Source organism: Tenebrio molitor, chromosome 1 (assembly GCF_963966145.1).
Source record: "Tenebrio molitor chromosome 1, icTenMoli1.1, whole genome shotgun sequence".
In the NCBI taxonomy this organism is placed as follows: Eukaryota; Metazoa; Arthropoda; class Insecta; order Coleoptera; family Tenebrionidae; genus Tenebrio; species Tenebrio molitor.
The window spans coordinates 44,697,693-44,721,298 of NC_091046.1; the positions used below are offsets into that span (position 1 = coordinate 44,697,693).

Below are 23,606 nucleotides of genomic sequence, written 5' to 3' on the forward strand. Positions count from 1 at the left end.
CGAGTGGAACACGAGGGCTAATTACGTTTTGGAAATGCATGAGAATAAAATTTCCGGATATTATTCAATGCACGAGAGCATATTCGGTAAGAAAATCGCAACGACACGGACCTGCTTCTTAAATTATAAATTTTTAAATCGTACGACACTCATTAAAGACCAATAGAAAAATTAGTTCACGAGCCATAACCAAGACAACAACAAAATAAATGATTTTGATTGGCTGAAAAAATTTCCACTTAATTATTAATCACAGTTAGGTTGGTCTACCTACAAAAAATTTCCAAGAAATTTTTTTGTTGCCATGGTTATGGCTCGTGAACTAATTTTTCTATTGGTCATTAATGAGTGTCGTACGATTTTCTATAAAATATCTAAACTTTAAGAATAGTCCGATGCAAATTAACCGCTATCAACTTGACGTAAAAGTACAAAATAAGACCACGAAGTACGAAGGATCTAAAATTAGAACATTACACACTTTCATTATAACGTTTTGAAATATTTACCGTCATCAGCGTGTTCAAATTAAGATAAAACAAATTCATCGCGGACACCTTTATAGGTCTTTGACTCTTCACAATCAAGAGTAGTAGATCTTTCTTGAACCCTAGATCGGCATTCACCCAATCCGCTTCGAAGGCAGCGTACGGAATATTGTTGCTCTGGATTTAAACTAGATTCATATTCACGCAGTTGTAAACGTACACTTACTTTAATCTCCACCTCATTTCCGAACCAGCAGTACATAAATATTTGTGTGAGAACTGCACTTTCGTACATTATGGTGAAATAGAAGTGGCCACTGAAGCGCTGAACCTTGAACAAGATTTTCCATGGGTGTTTCACAATTTTTTACAACGTACCACCCTCAGCTGGAATAGAGTCAATCCTGTAGTCAGTGTGCTGATAACAAATTGCGAAAAAATAATCCGTTCGTAGAATCGATTCGATTTTTCGGTGAAACTGTAATTTGTGGAATTAAACTAAAAATAGATTGTTTTGTGAAATAATTTCTTACGTTAGAATATTCTTGTGCAACTGAATGCATCCAATCAACTTTTTCCTCGCAGCACTTGATTCTGTATCTTGAAGATTTCTCAATTTGTCGCACAAAATATCACACTGCACCCCCACAAAAGCATTCAGAAGTGCTATCAAAGTGTCGACGTTGTAGATGACCCCCACCAAATACACCATACTCAACACTTGATAAACGTAAACTATTTCGTAAATGGGTGTCTTTTGGGTCTCATACGGGTACCAAGCTGAATACGGAAGGCGCCCATTTCTAAACGACCCATCCAAAATGGGATGAGCCGACAACAAAAACACAGCCGCACACGTAGAAAAGCTGAAAACTATGTAAACCACTTTCCATATATTCATACTCGACTCGATCAAAATTCTCTCTCTGATATTTTCTGGATTGAAAACCGTCTTGTGGAGGACTGCCATAAGTTGTTTTAAAGTTTTCATGTTACTGAAAAGACTGTAGGTTTTAATGAGGCTCAGCAGGCAGGAGAAAGTGATGTAGTTGTTGTCGGTGAAGTTTTCCAAATCGTTCAAGACCACGAACATGTTGCTGAATTGGAAGAAATTGTGACCGCAGGTGAAGAGGATGGTGGCGATTAGGGTCCAAAGGGTGTAGAGGTCTAGTTTGTAGGTTCCGTCTCGGGGCCACAGTCCTGTCAGTTGTAGAAGGAAGATGTTGGTCTTGACGGTCCATTTCCAGTCGAGAATTACCATTTCAGATCTACTAAAAAAATATACTCCTATAAACATTATAGCCAAATGTAAAATAGGGTTTTTCAATGTATGCACCACTTGGCTCAAATAAGGCGATGAAAATGTATAACTGGTTGCGTTTCAATGTGTGTAAGGCCCATTATTACTCGTGAATAACCTTGTATATTTGATGGAATCTTTGTAGTTGTTTTATAAATAAGATTTTCTTAAAACACAGTTTTATTCTTTGCTTTGGTGAAAAAAAATCACAAGATTGCACTAGACAATTCTAATAATTCTACTTTTGAAGCTTTGAGAATGCACCTTGTTTGTTTCGTAGTTTTACATGATGTTAGTCGTGGCGCAAAATTCATTAAATATTATGTGTTAATTCCATAGAGCAACGGTCCAGATTTCGACAGATTGGAAATAATTTGTTATTTTCTAAACTGAAATTCAGATGCTTTTATTTCAATACATCTGCTGTGTTTTAGATCGCTCTGGATTCAATTCCTTCTTATTTTATTTTAAATTTCCTCGCTCTAGTTGCTGGTTGTTGTTCTTCAACATTTTGTTAATTCATGGAGCACTTAAAGAGAACAAATTTGTTTGATACTTAAATGATTCTTAACAGCAGTCATTTCAATGGTCATGATACTCTGACTTAACTGTCATTCTCGTTGAATAGCGCCCATGTTTCCTCGGTAATGACAGAAGCCTTTCTTCACACACTTCATCGCTTAAGGATTTAATTGTTATTTTATTTAAATGCAAGAGAGAATTTGTTTTTCACAGTCAGTCAGTGCTATTTTGAAAAAATATGTAGTTTTTCGCTGTTTAAAAAATATTGTCTTTATTACCTAAATACTTCCAACTGCAAATGTCCACTTACGTAGGGTGACAAATAGACTACTCTTTTGGAGAAACTAAACTGGCTTTTATATTAGGAATGAATATTAATTTTGTCCCAACCCTTCAATTATTTTTACAATTAGTCAGAAGGAAACCACTTATTAACTTGTTTGTCGTAACCGACTGCCCTTAATTCGTTTTTCTTATTTGAACCCTTTAATTATAACATCTATTAATTAGACTGAATTCATCTTTTATCTCGTTTTCTTCAGTTGTGTTTACTTATTTTTCATGAGAACCTATTTACTCGGACAAAGATAATAGATAATTGATAGTTAGTGGCTGAAATTGTCTGAAACAGAACATTTTAATGTTTTCCATAATCACAAAAAAATTAATTCCGCCTTTTTCTTTTATTATTAATAGGGAAATAATTACATTCGACGTACGTACTACAAACTAGTGGTCATGAATGCGGTCTCGAAGCTCTTGTTGAAATTTGCAGTTACCCTTAAATAAAAAATCATATAAAATAAACCAGGCAAAAATGAATAGGGAATTTTTCCTTTTTTGGATTTTTTGTAAATACAGTTTAAAATATTTGTAATGAAATGTGTTAGAAATATATTAATATACACATTAAATGTAATGTTTCAAGTACCTGTAACATTTTAATGTATCTTGTGTTTAAGAATACGTGAGAGGATTGGGGCAATTATTTTGCTTTCCAAGAAAAATTGTGGAATTCCCTATTTATTTTTGCCTAGTTTACTGCAAACTTTACAATTGCTTGTTGTAATCGTTCTAGTGAATTTGTGACTTTTTTTTTTTCAGGAAAATTTATTTTTTATTATTTCTAGAAGGTTAGGCGAATAATTTATAAATATGTGTGAATATGATTATAACACTGTAGAACAAAATTCTATTGCAGGGCTGCTTTTGAAATAGGTATGTTTCGTAAACGTATTTTGTGGTGAATGGATAAACAAAAACAAGTAGGTATAAATGGTGATATTCTAATTGGGTCAAAATACTTCAATTATTAATATTCGGTAAATGTGTCTTATGCTTGCTCCTGTATAATGACAAATTGATCAGGATAATTCTCGCTTACTACTTTTTGTTGAAGAGCTTCTTTAACATTTTAAATATATCATGTAGTTTGTGTTTTGAAACCTTGAAGTAAATTTTCTTCAATTAATTTCGAATGTAGCCTCAAGAAATGATATTTTACAAATATGAGAACACAACTCCATTATTTATTGTTCCTGACGTGGTTAGTGAGAAGTGAGCAAAGGCGGTAACAAGTCATCTTTATGACTCGTAGGTAATTCTTTCCGTCTTTTAGTTTTAAGTACAGTGTGGACCAAAATGATTTTCATCTAGTTCCCTTTGCATTACCTTTGTAAAAATACGAAGTCCCTCTCAAAAAATAAAGAACGCAGTTCCCTAATCTCAAAATATACATCAACATTCCAAATGTGATTAATTGCGAAGGGATGATATGATTGAAATTAAAAAGGAAGTCAACAAAAGCAAGTCACAGCAAGTGTTAAAAGTGGGCACCATTTTGCTGCATACTCGTACAGTCTATTTTTTTTATTTAAATCAGCTATCAAAGTGTTGTCAGGTTGGTATAAGGAATTGAAAGTAGTAAAGAGTGAATTTCACAATGTAGGTTGGCAGCGTCGAGCCGTTCAAGGCCATCGGCGCTGTCATTGCGCATAACTGTCATTTGCGTTTGCGTTGAAAAATTAACGCACAAAATTTGAATCGATGCCTTCGCGAAGAAAAGGTAGTCTGTAACCCCTCACAGAGTGTGAAAAGATGGCCCTGATCCGGTACTGTGAAGAGTTGAGAAGTGACAAACCTGAATTGAGTAAGAAGGCGGTTTGTGAGGTCTCAAACCATGGAGGTACTAGGTCCATGTCTCAAACATATCCAATTTAAATACCTATTTTCTAAATTCTCATTTATTTCCGTAAATAGTTTTCTAAAATAGAAAAGAACGTTTTCTTCATCGTCTAAACTGCAACTGTGTTTCATCACAAAAAATCGTTGTGTTTCAAAGTCCACTTCAATGTAAACGAAAGTACATGCTCTACAAAATACTCTTTACATACAAGTACCTACTATTCCGGACACGGAATCTTAGCCAACTCTACCGGGGTGAGGTCTGGTGATCTTGCTGGCTAAGTTCCCATGCTTACAACTCGACCAAGGAAAAACTCTTCAATAAATCCCTAATTTTCTCTACTATAGTATGAGCTGTTGCTCCGTCTTGCTGAAAATAATCATTTTCGAATTCATCGGGATGCACCTGGTCTAAAAATGGGGCCAACAATTGTTCCCTATCCTATAACGTTGATCATTGATTGTATCGTGGAAGAATATTGGCCCTATGATTCTACGGCAGGATACAGCTAACCATATTTCTATCTTAACAGGACGTAAAGAAACCACAAACAATTTGGAAGGATTGACAACAGATTATGTTCGGTAATTTTGTTTATTGACACAACCACTTAAATGAAACCAAGATTCGTCCGTAAAGAAATTTAGATCGAGAACGTCGTTATTGTTTAAGTTTTGTTGAAAAAAGTTGCAATACTGCATTTGACTGTTATGTTGTGATCTTTCGCCAAGATTTCTTGGACCACAGACACTTTGATGGATGCATGTGTAAACGAGGGCTCAGAGTCCTTCTAACGTTGGTGTGAGACACATTTGTTTGAGCAGACATACGACGTGTCGAGGAATGAGGATTTTCTTCCACTTGATCGATGATATTTTGATCAGTTTACGGCCTTCCAGTGGATTTCCTCTTCATCATACTTCTCGTTGTGCGAAATCTCTCGACAATTTCGCGAACGTAGTGGTGCAATTCAGTTTCTTCAATAATTTTGTCGAAACTGTGCTTTGCATTCAGGCATAGAATATTGCCATTCCCCATTTACTACGCGTGCAGATCGGAAATACGCCTCAATAAAGAAAGTGTTTTCTTGCATCATATACATTTTAATCGTTTGTTAATTCAATTTAGTAAATTGTAACAACAACAACTGTCAATTTGATTAATGATATTTATTGACAAAACTACATAGCTAAGCACTTCCAAAACAGTAGAGCGGTGCAGGAAAAATTACATGTGCAAAAATTTCAAAGCTAATTAGATGACAATCATTTTATTTCACACTGTATATCCGTGGTGCGATCACAATCGACTCTTTGACGCCTACTTTGAGGATAAATTTAAATGAACACCCGATATACAAATTGTTATTTAAAGTGTTTAACGCAAAGTAAGTGTTCTAAACTTCTAAATCTGGTGGATGCGTCGACTTAAGGTTTTTAATTTGATTTTTAACTCTCAAAGTTTCATAAGTTTCGCTTAACATTTAGGAAAGTGGCGAGGAAGATGAAACGAAATAATAAAATTCAAACTAACTGTGTTAATTTATAGTTTATCATCGATACACTTCTTTACAATAGTATAGCTCGGAGAAGATATTTTGAAAAATATATGTACAAAAAAATGAAACTCTAATTTTTCTATAATTTCGAATTCTTCTTGTTTTTATTTTTTAAAGCAGAGGGCTTGTTTTTGGATCAAAATAACAAAGTACCAGACACCACAACTTGCCTAAGTACTACTAAATTTAATAAAGAATTCTCAGCTTCTCTAAATACATTTGGTACATGCCGGGCTAACCATTTTTTTAAAATTAAATTACACAAGCCTGCACTGATTTCGATGTTTGCATAAAATTGACAGTTTTTAAACAATTTCGACCCCCTGATTACGAAAATGATTTTGGTTTTGCGCTATCACGTCTAGTTTTTTCACAAATCGTTTTTTCTTAAAATTGAAATGTTCACCTAGAATGAATGAATTATTTCAAAATTTCGATATTGTAATATCGGACAACAATATGGATATTCGAAATTTCCTTGTTTTATTTGCGAGTGGGACTGCCGGGCACGAGACAAGCATTGGACTCAAAAGAAGTGGTCTTTAAGAACTAGACTTGTACCGGGAAGCAATAATAAAAAATAATTTAGTTGTATCCTAAAAAAGTAGTATTAGGTACCACCAATGCATATCAAACTTTGTTTGATGAAGCAATTTGTAAAGCCTCTTGATAAAAATGGACAATGTTTCAAGTATTAATGTACAAAGTTACCATATCTCTCCAATGCCAAATGAAAAGAGGTTAGGACCTCAAATAAGATCTTTGTACAAAGGTAATGATTTTCAAAATTGTATGAATGTTGTTGAAAGGAATGCCTGGACCGCATCTAAGAACGTTATAGAAAAATTGCTTGGAAATCACAAAGATGAAGACTACGAAAATATTGTAAGAATCATGTTTAAAAATGTTCACATCTTGGGATGTAATATGAGTTTGAAAGTGAATTTCCTCTTTTCGCACTTAAATCTTTTTCCTAAAAATCTTGGTGCTGTCAGAGAGGAACAAGGGGAACGTCTTGACCAAGATATAAAACAAATGGAGAGGTGATATCAAGGAAGATGGAGCGTATCAATGATGGTAGACTTTTGCTGGATGCTACAGCGCGATGTACCCAAAAAAAAAATACAGCAGGCAATCAATTAAAAGAAGTTTCCTCACAAAGCGTTAAAGATGCCATTCTCATAAGGAATAAAAAAATTTGTTAGATTATTAACCAAGAATTATTATAAACATCTTATTTTCCTAAATAAATTGCTTAATTTTTTTTTTGTTAATTGTGAAAAAACCTGACGTGATACAAAAAAATGAATTGTATTTTTGTAATCAGGGCTCCAATGTTATACAAAATCAGTTATCAAAATCAAAACATCGATTAAAAAGTTTTGTTTTGCAGGCCTGTGTTATCTATAATATATCTAATCTTTAAGAATAGTTGGATGTAGATTAACCGCTATCAACTTGACGTAAAAGTACATAATAAGACCACGAACTACGAAGGATCTAAAATTAGAATATTACACACTTTCATTTTAAAATTTTAAAATATTCACCGTCATCAGCGTGTTCAAATTAAGATAAAACAAATTCATCGCGGACACCTTTATCGGTCTTTGACTCTTCACAATCAAGAAGAGTAGATCTTTCTTGAACCCTAGATCGGCATTCACCCAATCCGCTTCGAAGGCAGCGTACGGAATATTGTTGCTCTGGATTAAAACTAGATTCATATTCACACTGATGTAAACGTACACTTACTTTAATCTCCACTTCATTTCCGAACCAGCAGTACATAAATATTTGTGTGAAAACTGAACTCTCGAACATTATGGTGAAATAGAAGTGGCCACTGAAGCGCTGAACCTTGAACAAGATTTTCCATGGGTGTTTCACAATTTTTTACAACTTACCACACTCAGCTGGAATAGAGTCAATCCTGTACTTAAGGCGCTGCTAAAAAATTGCGAAAAAATAATTCGTTCGTTGAATCGATTCGATTTTTCGGTGAAACTGTAATTTGTGGAATTAAACTAAAGATACACTGTTTTGTGAAATGATATCTCACGATAAAATCTCCTTGTGCAACTGAATGCATCCAATCAACTCTTTCCTCGCAGCGCTTGATTCTGTATCTTGAAGATTTCTCAATTTGTCGCACAAAATGTCACACTGCACCCCCACAAAAGCATTCAGAAGTGCAATAAAAGTGTCGACGTTGTAGATGACCCCCACCAAATACACTATACTCAACACTTGATAAACGTAAACTATTTGGTAAATTGGCGTCTTTTGGGTCTCAAATGGGTACCAAGCTGAAAATGGAAGGCGCCCATCTCTAAACGACCCATCCAATATGGGATGAATCGACAACAAAAACGTAGCCCCACACGTACAAAAACTGAAAACTATGTAAACCACTTTCCACACATTCATACTCGACTCGATCAAAATTTGCTGTCTGGTATTTTCAGGATTGAAGAGTGTCTCGTGGAGGACTGCCATGAGTTGTTTTAAAGTCTTCATGTTACTGAACAGACTGTAGGCCTTGATGAAGCTCAGCAAGCACGAGAAAGTGATGTAGTTGTTGTCGGTGAAGTTTTCCAAATCGTTCAAGACGACGAACATGTTGCTGAATTGGAAGAAGTTGTGACCGCAGGTGAAGAGGATGGTGGCGATTAGGGTCCAAAGGGTGTAGAGGTCTAGTTTGTAGGTTCCGTCTCGGGGCCACAGCCCCATCAGTCTTAGAATGTAGATGTTTGTGTTGATGCTCCATTTCCAGTCCAGATTTAACATTTGAGATCTAAGAAAAAAAAGATGAAAATATTCTGACCTGGGTCAATTATTGTAACTTAAAGAAAAATCTACCGTGCGATCAACAATTACTTAGATAAGGGGCGGCTGTGACTTTGACAGTATCGGATTTTTCGTATCTTTGCTAATTCAGATAACAAACGTCAAACAACTGTCACTATTGATCAAAAATATCCAAATTTAAATTGAAACAGGTATATGCAACCAAAAATACTTCCATGTCCAGACTTGCACACAATCCAAAATCTCAAAGGCTTTTTTGATCTAAATAATTGTCGATCGCACGTTTCAACGAAATGAATAGAGAGCGTTTAGCGCATTCCATAAAAGTTTCTGAAACATCTACAAAAATCTTGTGTTGTGACAAACATTTTAATTTTTGTTATTACTAAAAGCGTGCATCAAGGAATTTATGGGTTTGATGGAATCGGTCTTGGAAACAATAGTTTCTCATCCTGGTTGCTTCAGAAATGAAACTGGAACTACACGTCTTCTTTTTTAGCCAGATGAATTAGAAAAGTTACAAATTGCAGAAATGAACTGTACGATAAACACTCTATTAATTTCTCAAAGGATGTAGCTTTATTAATTATTATTCTAGATATCATTTAAAAAAACTTACGGGAATGTAATATTAGAGAAATAAAATCATTCAGAAATTTTTTTGGTATGCAAAAAAGTGCTATGATATTTTCTTTACGAAGCAATAAAATGAATTACCTTTCACTGAAACACTCTTAGCACAAGTTTGGTTAGCTTCTTGAGGAAACTAGAAAACTGCATATTATTACAATTTTTTCGCTTTTATATCTGTTGCATCTTTATCAACCAATCAGCACCCTCTACTTGTGCGCAAGGACTGCAGTTAAGAAGTCAACGTTCCTGAATTTAATTACGTGGATTTGTTCTACTTATTTTTCCGACAACCAGTCAAATTTCAAGCTTTTAGTCATTTTGTAAGCTGTGCTAAAAACACGAATTCAAAATATTCTTCTGAAAAAATTTAAAACCATTGTCTTCAATTTTTTTTATTTTATTTATTACTTTTTTGTTGTTATAAAAATGTACTTAACTGTTTTATGTAGTTCCAAATTTTGTACAATACTGGAGAACAAAAAATTTTTAAGGTAAAAAGGAAGTGAATTATTGCACAGTTAAACACCTGTTTGTGCTATTTCCCACGTGTTCCTACAGATAATTATTACCTAGGGACAAGTTAAAATGATGTGTTTTCCATTTATTTGCGGAGAAATGTCACAATTGCTTCGATTTTCGCATGGATATTTAAAAATGCTGTCAATAATTAAGAACTTAATTGGCAGCTTTGTCCTGATGTAGAATTTTCTTTGCAACATCGTTAATAACTAATTCATTACTCTTTCCCTACCCCTCATTTTTACTTCCGCTTTTATTTTTTAGTAGGTGGTTGTTTTAAATGGAAATTAATAAAATATCTGCGATTCTTCAAGATTCCATTTGTGATTGACAGTTGCAAAATTATTTAAATGCATCATCCGAAAACTAAAATGCCTAACATGCGGACCCATCAAAATGAACATAGCATGTACCGCGATGGCTGAGTATTCTTCTATTGCAATCTAGTAAAACTGACAACAATGCACTAAACATTGACGCTATTTATAACCTCAAACTTAGAAAAACATAACCTAATTCAACAGACAGCTTTATTATCAAATTAAATGCAAAATTTTTATGGTCGTCCATTGTGCTAAAACAACATAATCCCACATAAATATATCGGGTGTTCAAAATAATGAAATCCTGGGCTGGGAAGGCGTTGGAAACCGTCGATTGTTTTGCTTTTTTTAAAGTGTAACTGACAGTTGTAATTAGAGCATGTTGACAGCTAACCTAAAATTCATAAACAAAAAATCTATCTTTTTTTTCTTTCTTTGCAATGTTTTACATTAAAAACAGAATAACTAACGATTCCTATTATCGAAGCAAATATCCAAGATCACCCTTTGCTAATAACAAACATGTTCAATCATGTGCCGATTAAACATAAACAAATGTCATTCGTGTCAAACGGCGGGAAATTCAAACTTTACACTGTTCCAAATGATTTACTTTTTCAGTTTACTCAGCCCAGGTTTTTATTTGAACGCATGCTATTTATTAACGTAAGTTCAAAAATTCAGACATTAATTAGTTTTTATTTAGTGTAGCAAAACCAGAAAAACCTCTCTCAGATGAATACAATAGAAACATAAATACTTTTGCTTGTTTTTCAGCTTCTTCATACAAGTCCGTTGTCACGCAAAATCTGCAATTATCACTTTGCGTAAACAACGGATTCTTCTGAAAAGGCCTTGAAGTTGCATTTGAAGTGTCGTGAAACATTCAAGCTGAGGACCCATCAGTTCCATCATTTCCGGGTATTATGTCGCGTACTTCCATCTGGACCTTCTACATGACATAGTACCCAAAAATTGAAGAAACGATAAATTCCTCAAATTTTTGAAAAATCATCCGTCCCACACTTTTATTTCTTCGAATTGACTTGATGCAACAGTGCAAAATACGACCAAGAGGTTCGAAGAATCTGTAAATAATTTATTATTATTATTATTATTGTTAAAAATTTGGAATTGAAGATGGATCAAGCTCAAATTTTATTGCAATACTGCCCTTACGAACGTGTCCACTGACAGGTAAAAGAGATTCAAGGCAGACATCTTCAAGGGTGTTTGGGTCCTCATCGTGAAGAAAATTAACAGTTTCTTCAATTCTATTGGAGCGTTTGTCCAGTCGGATTGGAACACAGCATAAGCGACGTTGTTGCTCTAAAAAATAAAATGAAAAATTGAAATTTGTGCAAATGTGGCTTTACCTTCACTTCCACTTCGTTCCCGAACCAGCAGTAAATGAAGATCTCGACTGTTATGGCCAGTCCGAAGGAGAGAAGGGAGAAGAATTCGCTGCTAAAGGGGACAACCTTTCAACAAACATTGGGTAGATCTAGATTTACTGACTTACCACGGTTAGCTGAAACATTGTGATGCCGATAGAAGTGGTGCTTATAAAAAACTGCAAGAATACAATCCAGTTGAAGAAGCTGTTGGAGTCTTCGGCAAATCTGCAAGAGTTAAAAAACGAAAGTGTTGGGAGTTGTGTTGGTTTGGAATACCTGAGAATCGCGCGATGGTGTTTGACGCAGTTGACCAACTTGCGATAAAAATCCATCGAGGAGTCTTCAGCGTCGAAGAGGTGCTTCAAGTCATCGCACAAGATATCATACTGGGCCCCGATGTACATGTTGAGGGCGCCGATCAGCGTGTCGATGCTCAAAGTGGTAACAGCGATGAAGCTAATACTGAAGATTTGGTAGACGTAGGTGATCTCGTAGAACGGAGAGATCTTGGTGTCGTAGGGGTACCAGGCCAGGAAAGGTAGCCGATGCTCTTTGACGGAGTTGTCCAGGATGGGATAGGCCGCCCAGAAGAAAATAGCTCCCGAACTCATCACGTAAAAGAGGACGTAGTTCACCTTCCAGAAGGTGAGACTCGGCTGGACCAGTCGCTTCTGTCTGTCGTTCTTCGGCTGGAAGATGTCTCCGTTGAGACTGACCATCAGCCGCTTCAAGATCCCCATGTTCTGGATCATGCAGTAGGTCTTCAAGATGGTCAGGAGCTCGGAGAGCGTGACGAAGATGGTCGCAGTGATCGCCTGCAAGTCGTCGAAGATGAAGACGATGTTGACCACTTGGAAAAAGTTGTGGGCGTAGATGAACAACCCGATGGAGATGGCCGCCCAGAGGGTGTACCAGTTGGGCCTGTAGGTGTCGTCGCCTGAGGGCCACAGCCCCACCAGCTTGAGCTTGATGATGTTGGCCCTGATGGTCAGCTTCCAGTCGAATTTTTCCACTGTGGCGTTCATGATTTACAACCGCTTGTCTTAGACTGTCCACTGAAGAAGTCTGTTTGTCTTTTATATAACAAACAAGACTCAACAGCCAATCGGAAAGCAACACACAAAAAATTAATTTTTAAAATCAATTCAAACTTTGGCCCTTTAATTATCTAATTTGATTAAAACGGATCGTGGGAGGTTCCATCTGGGATTTTTTTTTCAAAAATTCAAGGTTTCTTGTTTCCTTTAATCTTACAAATAAAATATTAAATACTTGCATCACTTGGTTTAATTTTGTTAATACTTCAAAGACTTTTCTTGCGTGTGAGAGTGACAGACCATAGATTATTAATAAAGAAAGGACAACAAGGATAATTAAAATTTCCTTTTGACATACTTTTAATAATGAGAAACTTGAAGCTAACAGTTCCACCGAGCTCAGTGACGTGAAAGGGGTCAGAAGAGCAAGAAAATTTCCATTTTCTAACTTTGCTAAAACAGGTTTTCATTTTGGCAAAGTGTGGGTGCTATTTGCAGTTTCAGCAGAAATATTGTAACTATAATAATTGCGTAAGAATTAACAATATTGTTGCAACAATAACATTGAAAAAATAATTGTTGCAACTAGTGTTAAAAATGTGCTGGGTTAATTTTAGCAACGTTGGTTTATTAATCTTCCCTTGACGAAGAAAATTGGCTTAACAAGGTAAAGTACGACCAAGAAGTGCGAAGAATCTGCAAGAGTGACCAGTTAGATTTGGTTTAGAAACGATCAAGAAAAATTACCTTCATGAAGGTTTCCACTGATAGGTAGAATAATTTCAGAGCGGACATTTTTAGAGGTCTCTGACATCTAGCCACGAAAATGATCATGTTTCTTTTAGTTTCTATTGGAGCATCGGTCCAGTCAGCCTCGAAGACAGCGTAGCAAATGTTGTTGCTCTGCGTCGTGAAGAACTGTGATAAAGAAATTGTGGTGATGGGTATTTTACCTTTTCTTCAACTTCGTTGCCGAACCAGCAGTACATGAAGATCTCAACAATGATAGCCAGTTCGAAGGACAAAAGAGAAAAAAACTCGCTACTGAAGGGCACAACCTTGCAAAAATCTACTGAACTAGATGTCAGAATAGATGTGCCAACTTACAACAGTCAGCTGAAACAAAGTTATCCCGATGGAAGTTGCACTGATGAAGAATTGCAAGAAGACGATCATGTCGAAGAACTTGTTGGAGTTTTCGGCAAATCTGCAAAACACTTGTTAGGATGGAGTCGAGGGAAGTTGCGTCGATACTTTAAGATTTCTTTGTGGTGCTTGACACAGTCGAGGAGTTTGCTGTTGAAGTTTGGGCCCTCGGCGAGGTGTCTCAAGTCGTCGCATAAGATGTCCAGTTGAGCCCCGATGTACATGTTCAAAGCAGCAATCAACGTGTCCACGCTTAAGGTGGCGGTGGCGACGAAGATCACACTCACGATTTGGTAAATGTAGGTGATTTGGTAGGCGGGAGAGGTGGTGGTGTCGAAGGGGTACCACGCCATGAAGGGTAGTCGGTGGTCTTTGATCGACTTGTCGAGGATGGGAAACGTCGCCCAGAAGAAAATCGCGCCGAGACTCATACCCCAATAGAGAGTGTAGATCAGCTTCCAAAATCGCAAATCGGGTTCTACTAGTTGGTGTTGGGCGAGGTTCTTCGGCTTGAAAGTGTCGCTGTTGAGGGTGACCATCAGGTGCTTGAGAATTGGCATGTTCTTGATCATGTAGTAGGATTTCAAGAGGCCTAGCATTGTCGACAGGTTCAGAAAAATTGTGGCAGTTACGGCTTCCAGGTCGTCGAGGATGAAGATTATGTTGACGGCTTGGAAGAAGTTGTGGGCGAAGATGAAGCAGATGACGGAGATGCCGGTCCAGATCGAGTACAAGTTGCGTTTGTAGGTCTCGTCTTCTTTGGGCCAAAGACCCACGGCTTTCAGTTTCAGGATGTTTAAGCTGATTGTGGATTTCCAGTCGAAGTTTTCCATTTTGCAGTTCAGGGAAGAATAAATCTATCCAAGAACTGATCAAGACCAGGTGAAAAAAATATGTAATTACTCTGCGTTTTAATTTTTTGTTCGCAATTGAAAATTGGTTTCAGAAAGTTCACCAAATATTTGTTGCCACTAAAAATGATTTCTTCATTAAAGTAAGAAAATTAGAAATGTGTGAAAATTAAAACACCTTCAATTAAGAGAAGCTAGGAATTTGTGGCAGTTGCAGGATTTAGCACAACTTTTGTAGCACTTTTCTGAGTTTTTATAAGCTGCGTTGAACTTCCATCAACCAATCATCGACGGTCTCCACGTTCTACCGTCATTTATGATAATTGTGGAATATTGCAAATTGATTTTTTTTAAGCGAAAACTAAACTAGTAATTTTAATTAAACTTTAACTGTAAACGGTATGTTGCTCCGTCAACATCCTCACGGTAAGGGGTAGTTTGCAGAAAATTACAGCAATTTTACTTAGCCTTCACCTACACTCTTCAAGAACTTCATTCATATTTAAAACAATAATTAGAACATTTGTTTATGGAAATGGTGTTTATGTATTGCATAATTTCAGTTAAATTAAGAAAAGATATTTAAAACAAAATGGAAAATAGTACATTTTGGTGGAGGTGCCGGGTTAGTTTCAGCAGATTTTTTAAAACTTTTTTTCAGTGGATTTATAAAATCAACGAGACATACAGGGTGTCCCAGAATTCGCGTTTTCCTTGATGGTAATGAAGGTAAAAAACGTTTAGAAAAATATTCAGGGTGCAACAGCTTTTTAGTTATGAATTCATCAAATTGTTCAATAGAGCTCGATCTAATTTTCCCTTTACGAGAAAATTGAGTACCTTGCCTCAATTGCCAAGCAACGTGTAATTCGTATGAATAATAAAATTATTTTCAATTTTTATCTGGTCGACTTGTCGGAACAGACGTCAAAAGTGACAGCTACTCTTGAAATAACCAAAACTGGGATAATTTTGCCAAAGGCAGGCGAAAAAATGTTTAGAGTCTTCACCAGGAAACGCAAGAAGTTTCTTCTTCCAGCAATGAATGAAATAAGGTTTGTTATGAGTGAAAATTTCCAGAGCAATTTTAACCTTGAGGGGTATGGGAAATTGACGGGATGGATATGATGAATTGAAGTTTTGTTGATGAAAGGTAAAATGGCGACGTAGCGTCAAGTGAGTAATATTACTACCTTAAAAATCTTAGTAAAAAGTGAAATATGCAGGGCTTTAAAGGTTTAGCCTTTGAAACCTTAGGCCCTTGGTGCAAAGAAGCCATCGATTTCATTAATGTCATCGGAAACTGACTTATTGCGGAATCAGGCGATTCAAAATCAAAGAAATTCCGTTTCGAGAGGATTTCCCTTGCTATTCAACGTGGAAACGCTGCAAGCATTCGGGGTACTTTTCCAGATTCCGCATTATTATCGGAAATTTTTGTATTGTAAACCAAAAATATTATGTACTTAAGTTGAATAGATTATTTTATTAATTTATTTTGTAAAATTAACATTATTTTACAAGTTTTGCAATTGTTTAAATTATGTTCTAGTGTATATTTCTTGTAAAATTAATTTATGTGCAGAGTACTTGGAAGATAATTTGACGTAATAAAGAAAATACAAGAAGAAAAAATTAAATTCGTCACATTTTATGTTAGTAAAAGTAAGTCACAACCTGAACTGGTATGGTTTCGTTTAATCAGTATTAATTTTTCTAGTGTAGTTATTTCTGGCTCTGTGTAGCGTCCATTATACAGGGTGATTCGCAAGTAATAATGAGCCTAACGAGATTTGTGATGCAGCCAACATTACATTTGCACCAATTATGTGAATTGAAAAATTGTTATTTATGTTATAAATCTGCCAAAAAGTGCCTTTTGTCTTCGCCTGTTTTCAAACTTCGGCTGCGCTTCAGCCAGAAAACTCAGATTCGGACAAAAAAGATGCACATTTTGCCCTTGATACACTAATAACTATTAATTTTATAAACACCAGTGGAACGGCCTGTGCTTATGCAATAAAATAGTAAAATTCTACCCTCATTTTCGATATCTCTTTCTTCTTGGCTTCTTTGTTCCCGTCTACGTCTTTGTCGTTCTCAATTTGCTGCTCTTTGTAGCTTAAGTTCGTCTAAATTATCCATTATTGTAATATTTTTCTTATGAAATTAATGACAGGTGTTACTGTCAAAGGAGACGTGTCATAGCAACACTGTTTCGTGGGTATTGCCATATTGTGACACAAAACGGCCATCTATTTGCATTATAATATTAAAAATTATAGTATAAAAGATAGTGAATATGCTCTATCTAAATCATTATGTGGAATAATCAATAAAAAAACACAAACTAAAAAACTGTTAAGGACATGTATTGCTGGTTGCATCACAGATTTTGTTAGGTTTATTATTACTTAAGAATCAGCTTGTATCGGGCTTTCAAAATTTAATATACAGGGTGTTTGAAAATTGCTAGTACAAAAAAAAAACTCTGGCATCTAGAAGCCCTAAGAAATCCAAAAAACCAATTTTTAATTTTTTTAAACAAAAGAGATAAAGTAACCCTATCCCAGCATATTTTACGCCTCAGGCGAAACAGTATTTTTTAAACCTTGGTAACCAAGCGTGATAATGAAGGACTATACAACAATATGAAAAACAAATATTTTTTGGCAAGATTTTGGCAACTAACAATGGTACTAACAATTTTAACCCAATTTTTAGTAATTTTTATCTCGAAAACTAGAGGACTTTTATTAAAAATTTTTTTTGCCTATGACTTTAACTCACCACCACCAATTACCAGTATTTTTTTGTACTAGCAATTTTCAAACACCCTGTATATTTAGAGTAAGCGCAGGCGACATTCTAATTCTGTTAACAGTGTAAAGTAATTTTTGTAGGTAACCAGTTATTCTTCGGAGTTACACAGGTTACATAGTAAGTTTTCTCCCAATTTCATATTGTCATATTCCGTGGAGGGGGAATAGGGAGAATGCATTACAAAAATTAAAAATATTTTCTAACCTAATTTTATTTCGTTAAAATGTCAGATGTTTCTTGTGTCATTTTCTACGCTGGAAAAATGTTGCAAACAATTGTATTTCCATAGGTTGCTCTAAATATAAATTTATTTGAAGGCCCGTTATATTACAATATAATACAATTATTATAAAAAGAGGCCGAATATTTTTTAATTCATTTATTTATCAATACGACGAATTATTATCAAGTTTGTTCATATTATTGTTTTCATCATAGTCGCTGCAGAAAAATGAATATTGAATAACATATGAGCATATGACTGTAAAGTCGATAAAACAGATTTAGTCATTATGCATTGAAATGCAATGTGCATACAGACTACTCTTTAACATATTTAATCGCCTACTAACTAATAGATGGCACTGAGAGCTTTAAATGTGAATCTATGAACTTAATGTGTTTGAGCAAATTGAGATAACTCTGAGTTTGACCCAGTTATTGTTCAGTTAAAATTTATTACTACTTCATCTCAAAACAAAATACAGAAGAAAATACACAGTGGGTCGAGTGATTCTTGTTTGGTACCGGTTTATTTTTTGACTCGTTCCAGAACATAATAGGAAGCATAATGTAACAGGAAGTAGTTGTTGAAGTGAAAACTTCTTTAGACGCAACCCGACATTATTCCCGGGCAGTGATTTAGTGTCGCCGTCACGCGTCACGTCACACGCTTCGAGGGGAAACGCTCATTCGAGTCAAAAATCCCATGCCCAATATGGAAGAAAATTACATTTCCTAAATTATTGCACAAATAGCTATTGTTGAAACTTTTCTATTCAAGTTCAAAATGTCACAGATATCTAACAGAATACAAATTCGCCCTCATATACAGGGTGTTTCTGAAATAGGTGCATTAATTTTAACTGGTAATAGAACTCGTCAAAAGGAACAACTTTTCTATCTACCATTTTGCCGAAAAACGATGTTTAATTCCAAAAAAAAATTGGAGAGATTTTTCACTAAAATAGCCCTACGCCACTAAATACTGCAATGGCTAATTGAGATCAGCGCTAATATGAATAAAACATCCATTTTCATCCAGAAAACGTGTTTTAACGCCGAAATAGAAATTCAAATAAATCTACCTGTATAGCAAACAATCCACTTCGTAAGAATCTGGTTGTTTCACGTTTTTAGGTAGCTTAGTTTTGGAGATATGAACGGTTTTAGGAAAATCTTTCCTAGTTTTTTAAGCCATTACGCAACGTTTTTCGCCAAAATATCAGAGAGAAAAGTTGTTCCTTTTGATGAGTTCTATTACCAGTTAAAATTAATGCACTTATTTCAGAAACACCTGTAAATGAGATATTGGATAAATCTATTTTGGTGGATGCGCCGGGTTAGCGTTTAAAAAATTTCAAATTATTCAAAATCTATAACGCAAACGTTGCAGTTCTTAGGTTATTGAAGCAAACCATTTATTAGTGTATGTGCCTTTATTATATCTCTTTTAAAGTCTACAAAAAATTAAACGTCAAAACTTGTTTCGCAACATCGAAGTTATTTTTCTTGACAATATGTTGAAATATGTTGATCACTTCCATCATTTCCGGGTATTATGTCGCGTACACTCTGGTGGCTTTTACGTGACATAATACCCAAAAACTGAAGAAATGAAGAAGATATTGTGTCAGTTTTGAGCAGAGCACCTGAAAATAAATAACACTATTATTATCGTTGTTTGTATAATTTCTTGTGAAAATGAGATAACTTAGAGGGAACTGTTGAAACGATTAAAATAATTGTACAAGTTTTGTCATAACAAGGAAGCACGGCATCTAGGCCGGAGTTATTTATTATTATGGATGTCAAGTAAAGAAGCCATGAGGTTTTGAAATTACGACGAAACGCGGTTTCTCCGGGGTCACCCAACCAAAACACTGACTACTTCCAACGTTGCTTAACATCACTGATCGAATGATTTTGCTTTCAAAGTATTTGGGTGTTGCATTTGTACTGATTTGTTTGCACTTACTGTAAGAATAATTAACGTCTGTGTTATTAACCACTTCTTGCAGTACGAGAGAAATTTGTGGATTATCTGGAAGATGCGACTTGATGCAATAAAGCAAAGTACGACCAAGAGGTCCGAAGAATCTGCAAAATTGTTAAATCAGAAGATGTGCAAAAGACGTTTTTAGCAAATACTTTCATAAAGATCTCAAGTGTTAAATCAAACAAATTCAAAGCAGACACTTTTATAGGTTTGTGACATCTAGTGATAAAGAATATCATATTTTTTCGTACTTCTGGGGGGACACCAGTCCAATCAGATTCGAACACAGCATAGGGAATTTTGCTGCTCTGCTAGACAAATAAATAAATTTATAATATACAGGGTGTTTTTGAAATGCGCGCAGAAATTTTAACCACGAGCTACTGGCTTCATGTTGAACTCGGAAAAGATATTTAAAAAATTCTGTCAAAAAATAAAAATTTTTGAGCTACAATTTTTTATAAGTACATAATTGCTTTTTTCGGTACATTTTAAAAATACACCCTTGTATATCATGTTTCATAAAATGTACGCCAATGCAAAGTAACCTATAGGAAATATGCTTTACAGCAAGGAAACCGCATTGGTGTACGTTTTATAAAATATGGTATACAGGGTGTATTTTTAAAATGTGCCGAAATTTTACTTACGAGGTTGTTTGACAACGTAGAAGACTAAAAACAAATTAAAAAAATTGTAGCTCAAAAAATAAATGTCATTGTATTTTTTAACATTTTAAATATTTTTTCCGAGTTCTACATGAAGTCAGTAGCTCATGGTTAAAATTTCGCACGCATTTCAAAAACACCCTGTATATCAACAAATATAATAAAAGCATTTTCGTACCTTCTCTTCCACTTGATTGCCGAACCAACAGTACATGAAGATTTCGACAACGATTGCAATTTCGAAGGCCAGAATGGAAAAGAATTCGCTGCTCAGTGGGACCACCTTGCAAAAATTGAACAGAACAACATGCAGCAAGATTTGAATAGTTGAATTCCTTACAACAGTCAGCTGAAACATCGTGATGCCAATCGACGTGGCGCTGATGAAGAACTGCAGAAAGACAATCATATCGAAGAACTTGTTGGCGTTGGCAGCAAACCTGCAAACTCCTGTTAGACCAAAACTCGTTGCAGCTACTCTCGTCACCTCAAGATTTCCTTGTGGTGCCTCACACAGTTCAGGAAATTCCCGTTGAAATCTGCGGCACCAACGAGGTGTCTCAGATCGTCGCACAAGATGTCCAGCTGGGACCCAGTGTACATGTTCAAAGCAGCAATCAAAGTATCTGCACTGAGAGTCGCCGTGGCCACGAAGACGACACTCACGATCTGGTAAACGTAGGTGAGTTCGTAAGTGGGAGAGGTGGTGGTGTCGAAGGGGTACCACGCCATGAAGGGTAGTCGGTGGTCTTTGATCGAGTTGTCGAGGATGGGAAACGTCGCCCAGAAGAAAATCGCCCCGAGACTCATCCCCCAATAGAGAACGTAAATGATTTTCCAAAACGTCAAACTCGGCTCGACCAGTTTCCTCTGTCTGTCGTTCTTCGGCTGGAACATGTCGCTGTTGAGCGTGGCCATCAGCTCCTTGAGAATACTCATGTTCTGGATGATGTAGTAGGACTTGAGGAGGCCCAGCGAGGTCGACAAGTTGAGGAAAATCGTTGCAGTCACGGCTTGCAAGTCGTCCAAGATGAACATGATGTTGACCACTTGAAAGAAGTTGTGGGCGAAGATGAAGCACACGATGGAGATGCTGGTCCAGAGTGCGTACAAGTCGGGCTTGTAGCTTTCGTCACCTTTGGGCCAAAGACCCACGGCTTTCAGTTTCAGGATGTTTAGGCCAATTGTGGCCTTCCAGTCAAATTTTTCCGTTGACATATCTTCACTTGAGTACAGAAGCTTTAAAATACTAGTATTTTTTTAAGTGTAAGTTGATACCCTTCAAATGGAATAAGTAGAGCTTGATTTTGTCTTTGTGAGGTCAGTCTGAAATTGTGTCTAAATATTGTGTCTCAACCTTTTATAGACTTCCATGGTTCTTCGGTGGTTAATTTATTAATTAAAGTAAATGTAAATTATAATGGCGTGCACAGAACCGACAGTCATTTTTAAAAATTGAAGAAACTCATTTCGTTTATTTACTCTGAACCCCTTAATTATATTTTTTATTAATTAGAAACAACCCACTCATTAAAGTCCTTCTGCAGTTTGTCATCCACTTCGTGGGAACTGTCATGTGGACCAACAAGCACTTGTCGTAAAGATATCGAAATGTATTTTTATTTAAAAGATTTATTAATTATTGTACTAAAGCCACTTATTATTTTTGTGCTGTTAATTGGTGCGAAGCTTCTTGTTAGATTGTTGTCGTGAGAGAACCATCAGTTGGAGAAATTCAATATGGATTATTAATAAAGAAAAATAAACGAGGGCGATTGGTAAACAGTTTTTTTTATAATATCCCTCCCCTTTTACATTTCGTAACTCTAAACTCACGACATCAGTGTCTTATCACACTTCCATGCAAACAATTTCTCCTTTTGAGTGTTGAACAAAAGCAACCTGACTGGTGAGTGAAATCACATTTTTTTAAATATTTATCTTATTTTTTATTAAGAGAGTGAATGCAAATTCAATTTAAAATTATTTTTCGATTGTTGTAACAAACATTTTGTCCAGTTTAAACAAATTCAGCTTCTGGAAACTCTTAGGATTCTATTCTACAAGGTTATTATAATGTTTCTAGTATCGTAGGTGGCTGGCCGATTAATTTTAGGTGTGCCGCTTTATATATATACATTCTTCCATGACAGTTGACAGAAACTACCGCCAGTACCGCCACCTATCTGCCATACTTGTCTGTCTCATGTTGTGAGGCTAACGGCACATCCAAAGTTTGCGCAGTTTTCCACGCCAACTACGATGTTAGGAACATTTATAATAACCCTGTATTTAAGTCCCAGTCAAAATGTATTGCTCTATTTTTTAAAATTACTTTTACGTTACTAACTGTCGTTATTAAGAAAATATTTTTGCTTGTTTGAAGTTTTAAGACACAACGGAAAAAAATAGATTGTTTAGAACAATTTACTAAAATGGCATTAGGAATAAACACGTCAAAAAATACTTTTTTATTCGAAAATCTTTTAATAAATAACTAGTATTTTGTACAGTGGTAGAAAATATCCGAAAAGGAAGTTCTTTCAGCAGTTCGTAGATCAAGGGTTGCAAATGAAGATTTCCACTTTTTCTCAGTTTAATTCGATCTAACACCCTCTAAGGGTTACGTTCAAGGGTGTATGTTTTATAAAATATTATACAGAGTGTCCTCAAAAAAAAGACGAGTCCATAATTCCTTTATTTATCGGAGGATTTTAATTATATGTACACCAAATTAAATGGTTTTTAATAGGCTACAAAACGGCTTAATAAATTGACGTATAGTTCCAAGGGCTTCAAGACTAAACTGTCAAAATATTTTTTTTCAAATGGGATTACGTACTTTTTCTTGTAATTCTAATACAGATTTTAATTCTAAAAACAACAATGTATCACAAGTATAACTTGACATAAAAAAAATAACACTAACTTTTGAAACAAATGACGAGCACCAAGCGAAAAGCTATCAAAATGCATTGCGTTACAATGTAATAACCAAATTAAGGTAGCTAGAAAAACAAATGACAAATAATAATATGTGGGATTGCGCAGATATGCCCCCAATGTTTAGCGCAAAATGGAACATACACGATAGTAACGTTTTTTTACATTTTTTTTTTTGTGAATT

The 23,606-nt window shown here is 35.5% G+C and overlaps 5 protein-coding genes across 5 annotated transcripts; all 5 read right to left on the reverse strand.

The window, feature by feature from the left end:
• Nucleotides 1-402: 402 nt before the first annotated feature.
• Nucleotides 403-1,806, reverse strand: LOC138131028 (odorant receptor 10-like). Its single transcript, XM_069047816.1, has 5 exons — nt 1,022-1,806; nt 867-966; nt 715-819; nt 510-665; nt 403-459 (listed from the first exon to the last, which is right to left on the reverse strand). Exons 1-5 carry the CDS (start codon nt 1,783-1,785, stop codon nt 403-405), a joined length of 1,182 nt encoding a protein of 393 aa, XP_068903917.1. The 5' UTR covers nt 1,786-1,806.
• Nucleotides 1,807-7,470: 5,664 nt separating this feature from the next.
• On the reverse strand, nt 7,471-8,844 carry LOC138135577 (odorant receptor 10-like). Its single transcript, XM_069054338.1, has 5 exons — nt 8,116-8,844; nt 7,961-8,060; nt 7,809-7,913; nt 7,604-7,759; nt 7,471-7,553 (listed from the first exon to the last, which is right to left on the reverse strand). The coding sequence occupies exons 1-5, from the start codon at nt 8,841-8,843 to the stop codon at nt 7,497-7,499; spliced, it is 1,146 nt and encodes a 381-aa protein (XP_068910439.1). The 5' UTR covers nt 8,844; the 3' UTR covers nt 7,471-7,496.
• Nucleotides 8,845-11,367: 2,523 nt separating this feature from the next.
• LOC138131108 (odorant receptor Or1-like) lies at nt 11,368-12,847 on the reverse strand. The gene is made up of 5 exons (XM_069047942.1): nt 12,013-12,847; nt 11,862-11,961; nt 11,716-11,820; nt 11,513-11,668; nt 11,368-11,427 (listed from the first exon to the last, which is right to left on the reverse strand). The coding sequence occupies exons 1-5, from the start codon at nt 12,759-12,761 to the stop codon at nt 11,368-11,370; spliced, it is 1,170 nt and encodes a 389-aa protein (XP_068904043.1). The 5' UTR covers nt 12,762-12,847.
• A 1,003-nt stretch (nt 12,848-13,850) lies between these two features.
• Nucleotides 13,851-14,879, reverse strand: LOC138131184 (odorant receptor Or1-like). The gene is made up of 2 exons (XM_069048066.1): nt 14,028-14,879; nt 13,851-13,980 (listed from the first exon to the last, which is right to left on the reverse strand). The coding sequence occupies exons 1-2, from the start codon at nt 14,750-14,752 to the stop codon at nt 13,851-13,853; spliced, it is 855 nt and encodes a 284-aa protein (XP_068904167.1). The 5' UTR covers nt 14,753-14,879.
• A 6,083-nt stretch (nt 14,880-20,962) lies between these two features.
• Nucleotides 20,963-21,697, reverse strand: LOC138131249 (odorant receptor Or1-like). The gene has a single exon (XM_069048189.1). The coding sequence runs from the start codon at nt 21,695-21,697 to the stop codon at nt 20,963-20,965; it is 735 nt and encodes a 244-aa protein (XP_068904290.1).
• Nucleotides 21,698-23,606: the final 1,909 nt, after the last annotated feature.